Source organism: Sinocyclocheilus anshuiensis, unplaced genomic scaffold (genome assembly GCF_001515605.1).
Source record: "Sinocyclocheilus anshuiensis isolate Anshui unplaced genomic scaffold, SAMN03320099.WGS_v1.1 scaffold1500, whole genome shotgun sequence".
Lineage (NCBI taxonomy): Eukaryota > Metazoa > Chordata > Actinopteri > Cypriniformes > Cyprinidae > Sinocyclocheilus > Sinocyclocheilus anshuiensis.
In genome coordinates this window covers 752,665-758,258 of record NW_015537960.1, presented here as the reverse complement: position 1 = coordinate 758,258, position 5,594 = coordinate 752,665, and the positions used below count along the sequence as shown (strand labels likewise).

The following is a 5,594-nucleotide window of genomic DNA, read 5'->3' as shown; positions in this document are numbered from 1 at the left end:
TGAGACAATTTTTCTCATAATAATATTTGATGCATAAGCAGATAAATAGTATAAGAACTAAATATTTTCACACCTCTGCAATAAAATATGCAAAAAAAATAATAATTTTAAATTGGCTAAAAGTCCAGAGGAACTTATAGAAGTAAATTTGAACTGTTTTCTTATCCAGTTACACGTCATGCACATGGTTTTTAGGTTCTTAGAAAAGCTAGACAAATAAATGACATTTCTAAAACGTTTTACAATATTTTGATGGTATTGTTAAACATAAGTGCAATCAAATATTTTTAGTGGACCATAAAAATATTTTAAACACTTAAGTCATACTTAAAACATGCATTAGATAAAATATCAAAACAAATGGCGTTCTTTTTAAAGAAACAGCACAAGCTAACAAAACACAAACACAAAAATCATCTGAGACACTGTTTTCTAATGCAATAACTTTTTTTAAAGTGAGTTTAAATACTTTTTGGGCCTTAGTTTGTATGTATAGCCTATGACTAATACAATTTTGAATTATAATTAATTCAGGTAAGTTCAGTTTTGCAATTCACTTCACAGTTAATGTGGCAGGTTCAAACTAATAGACTCAATTCAGCTCCAGTCTGAAAATCATGGCCTGTTCAACAGATCTTGGCTGTGGTTTCGCTTTAGTACATCATGATCTCTTTGGGTGCATCCTCTGTTGGTTTCTCCTGCTCTTTGCGGCGTGTGTATGCAGCGTGGACGTACAGATAGACCACGAGGATGGCCAGCAAGTTGACACCGATGTACGGTATCAGGAGGAAGAACCCCACCTGTAGGGTAATTTTTGGATCCTTCAACTTCACGTTGGCTTCATCTGCTTTCACCAGCGTCTGGAACATCTTGCCCACGTAGGCGTTTGCCACGTACAGAATCAGCGCCAGGCTGGCCACACATACTGGACAAGAAATAAGACACATTAGCAAAGTTAACTGCCTATTGTCAATAGAGTAGATGTATGATGCACTGAATTTGGGTGACCAACTTGAACTTGAGCGAAATCTGCGTGGGGAACGTTTTCATCATGTAAAACTCACAATCATATTGAAGTCTGTTTCTGCCACGGTTTTTTTTTTTTTTTTTTTCCCTCAGAAATGTAAGATACAATATAAAGTCAGAATTTTGAGATATAAACTTTGAATTAAAATAAAACATTTTTATACTTTTATAAATTTTTATACTATATATTTTTATACAAAATTTTGGAGAAGGCAAGAATCCCCAGTTTTAAATGATTGGTTAGATTTACTTTCTAAAGTACACTCTATGGTGAGGATAACATATAAAATTAAAAGGAAAAGTATATATTTTGAAAAGATATGGGCACCTTAAAAATCTAAGTATATATTATAAAATAAAGGAATACATATACTCATTACCTTCTTATATAATTCTGCCTCGCTTTGAACTTTATTTTCATTGATTATTTTTATTAATTTAATATTATTATTAATTAGTTTTAAATAATATTATTTGAATTACTTATTAGGAATTAGGTGTCATTATAAGAGTTTAATATGAATATGTGGGTGTTTTTCTCTCTCTCTATTTTTTATATGAAAAAGTGTTTTTGTATGCATTGATTATTGTTCTAATTATTATTATTTTTTTTTTTACTTATTTACTTACTTATTTTTTATGCGTTGGTGATGGGTATTATCACAAAAGGAAAAAAAAGTGAAGGAAGAGAAAGTAGAAGGAAAAATGAGGAATAACTATTGGTAAAAATATGATGTCTTGAAAGGAAATGTTCATTTGTATGACTGTATTAAATGCACTTGAACTGAAAGACAAAGTATAAAAAAAGAAAGAAAAAAGTCAGAATTCTGACTTTATATCTTACAATTCTGAGTTTATATCTCAGTTCTGACTTGTTTATCGTAAATCTGAAGAAAAATGTTTGTTTGTTTTTTTGTTTTCTCAGAATTGTGAGAAAAATGTCTGAAATGGGAGACAGAAAGTTGCAATTCTGAGAAAAAAGTATGTATTATCAGTTTATATCTTGCATTTCTGAAAAAAAAGTTTATTTTTTTTCTCAGAATTGTAATATAATAATATCATAATTGTGATATATAAACTCAATGATAATTACTGTATGACTTTTTTCAGAAGAGTTTATGTCTGGCAGTTCTTAGCTAATATCTCGCAATTCTAAGAAAGTTTTTAGCTTATAGAATTGTAGATATAAAGTCAGAATTGTGTTTTTTTTTATCTCGCAACACTGAATTCAGTTTAAATTGTGAGACAGAAAGTTGGAATTACCATATGATCCATACGATCTTGTGGATTCTTATTGGAATGACTGGATTTTGCACATGAAATTTAGCAGAGTAACAGTAAATGTTACAACAACCCTAAGTTAAGGTCTTGGGACCACTTTTATAATCATTTAAACCTAATATAATCAAAAGTCTATAATCAAACCCCCTTTATAATCAACGTTTTAGACAATTAAAAAGAATTAAACGAAGAGTTAAAATGAAGAGGTCAAATGCAAGCAAAAGAGTGTTTGAGATTTAAATATTTTAGTTTGTTGGCATAAGTGAGAGTGTGTGTGTTTGCTCACCACTGAGTCCACTGCATGTGTACAGTCCTATTGGTCCCATGTAGGTCTGATATGGGTTACTGAAGCTGTTGTACAGTGTGACCAGAATACTGCCTGCAGACCCCAAAAGAGCCAGAGCCAACAGGATGACAACCAGAGCGTGCAGGATGACCGGAGCGCCTGCTAATTTCCCTAGCCGTTCGAACACTAAGTGCCAGAGAGCAAGAGAAAATACATTATATTATGATGTCACTGAAGAATGCATAAAACGTTGATTTTTTACATGAAAGATGTCGATTGAAATAAAATGACATAACCTTTGACGAATTCCAGACATAAAACGGTCATGTGATTTTTATGGAATGGCAAATTCCAAAGGTCATCTTAGATCTAGCTTTTCATTTATTTATTTTTTCATTGTGCTTCTTGGTATTAATATTGTCACGAATCCTGTCCATGAACTTCCGTCTGCTTACCACCAGAGGTCGCCCTCCCATTATATTGACTATCACACCACACAGACTGTTACACATCACCCTGGACTACATTTCCCATGCTCCACTGCACTAATCACAAGCTCACCTGAAACCAATCTCACATAGCTGCTACCAATAACACACACTATATAAATCAGTTCACACCACCATTCAACACCGAGTATTGTATAGCGTTTATCACTCATAGCGATAGCTCCTCTACGAAGCCATTTTTAGTTCTTAGTTCCAAGTCATAGTCTTGCCCTGCCTGCTTTCCCGTGTTCAGATTCTTGCCTGTGTATTTTGTATTATCCTTTCGTCTTGCCATTCGGACTATGTTTGCATCTTGCCTGGACTATTGCTCATGTTGTCGGATTACCACTCTTGTCAAGCCCTCTGGATATTGTTAGCCGCTGATCGACCACGCCCGTTTTGGATTACTCTTCTGTCTTGCCCTCAATATACCTGTTTGCCATTGTCTGACCCATGCCTGTTATGACCACGTCTCTTAATAAAGCCTTGCATATGGATCCGCATGCCTCTTGTCTCATCGCCCCCATCACAGAATACTCGGCCACACAAGGATCCAGCAGCTTTTCAGAGGAACATTGGCCAGGTATGGACACAGCACATATATTATTATTAACTCTTAAACAAGGCCCGTGTTCGCTGGAGAACTATATTCAAGAGTATCTAGCCATTGCCTATTACTCTGATTTACCGGACTGTTTATTGATAGAGTTTTTTTGCGATGGCATTAATCAACCGCTGAGGTCTAAGCTTCGTCCAGAGTCACGTCACGTCACAGCTGTTCGTCCAGAGTCACGTCACGTCACAGCTATTCGTCCAGTCACGCCACGTCACAGCTGATCTTCCAGAGTCTCGTCACATCACAGCTGATCATCCAGAGCCTCGTCACGTCACAGCTGATCGTCCAGAGTCTCATCACTTCCCGTTTGTTGCACTCAGATCTTCGAGGTCAGGTCTTCTGTATCCCAGACTGGCATCCAGCGTGGAGAATTCACCGCTGGTGTCAGCAGTCGCAGCTTGTATCCTCAAATCCATTCACTCTAGCCCTCCTGTTCCTGATCCGATTCCCCTGTCTGTAGCGCTTCCCATAATGGGGATCGCTTTATGGAGTGTTTGGGTTGCATACACCACCACTGAGACTCTTGAAACAGCGGCGCCTACTATGATGTTTCCAGAGGTGGCGGCTGATGCTGCAGAACCTCCCAAGGTAGTGGAGTTCATTGCTGTTTCCCCAGAGGCAATGGTGCCCGCTGCAGCTTCTCCAGAGGTGGCGGCGTGTGCTGCAGAACCTCCCGAGGCGGCGGCGCTCGCTTCAGCTCCTTGTACGGTGGTGGCGCCCAGCAATGCACTCTCAGCCTGTCATGTCGTGGTCGAAGGAACCGTTGATGAACGCTGTACCTGTCCTGTTAAAGTGAATATTAATGAACTTTCTCTATTTCCTGAAGGTACTGCTGTAGAACCTCCAGAGGTGGTGGCATCCGCTGCAGAACCTCCAGAGGTGTCAGTAGTATCCACCTGTGAACTTCCTGTTTGTCCTGTCACGGCTATGGAGGCCGTCTGTGAATCCTCGTCCTGCCCTGTCATGGCTATGGAGGCCGTCTGTGAATCCTCGTCATGCCCTGTCACGGCTATGGAGGCTGTCTGTGAAGTCTTTGCCTGTCCCGTCACGGCTACGGAAGCGGCTTTTGAACTTTTGTCCTACTCAGAACTGGCTGAGGAGGCCATCTCTGAACTCTCGTCCTGTTCTGAATCAGCCATGGAGGCTGATTGTGAACTGTATGTTCGTCTAAGGGCTGCTAATGAATTTGTTTCTGAATTATCTCTCTGTCCACTAATTTCAAATAATATGTCTGATACACCATCTGTTGGTCCAGTTTCAGTCACTGAAATATCTACCAGTCCAGTTTCAGTTAACACACCCACTTTTGAACTGTCAGTCTATCCCATATCTACCCATGAGTCTTTTTGTGAACTGTCTTCCTGTCTAGCTTCAGTCAGTGAGCCTGTTTTTGAACTGTCTGCCCATCCAGTTTCAGTCAGTGATCCTGTTTATTTACTGTCAACCCAACCAGTCTTTGTTAATGCACCCAATCTTGAACGGTCTGTCTGTCCAGCCACTCTCAAGGAGACCAACACGGAACTTTCAGCCCTGTCTGTCACAGCCCAAGAACCCACCTCTGTACTCTTAACCCTGCCTGTCATGAGCCCAGAAACTAAGAACGCACACCATGTCTGCCCTGTTAAGCCTGTCACTGCCAATCCAGTTCCTGTCCTGTCTATCAGGCTCAAGGAGACTGTTAAAGAACTATCTGCATGTCCTGTTCCGGCCCTTGAGACCGTAAATGCACTGTCTGTCTCCTGTGTTTCAGTTTTCCCTAGACTCCAGTTCCTGCCATGGGTTCCTGATCACTCTGGCCCGCCGTGGTGGTCTTCTACTTCGTCTGCTCTGCCGTGGTGGTCCTCTGCTCCACCGTGGGGGTCTGCTGTCTGGCTCTGGTGGTCTTCTGCTCCGCCGT

At 39.8% G+C, this 5,594-nt stretch overlaps 1 protein-coding gene across 1 annotated transcript in view; it reads right to left on the bottom strand.

Annotated features, from left to right (window-relative positions):
• Nucleotides 1-478: 478 nt before the first annotated feature.
• The window catches only part of clrn3 (clarin 3), a 12,618-nt gene continuing 7,502 nt past the window's right edge, over nt 479-5,594 (bottom strand). Inside the window, exons 2-3 of the mRNA XM_016458564.1 lie at nt 2,594-2,779; nt 479-925 (exon numbers count right to left, since the gene is read on the bottom strand). Coding sequence (XP_016314050.1) covers nt 654-925; nt 2,594-2,779 — 458 coding nt within the window. The 3' untranslated portion in view covers nt 479-653. The remainder of the gene's footprint in view (nt 926-2,593; nt 2,780-5,594) is intronic.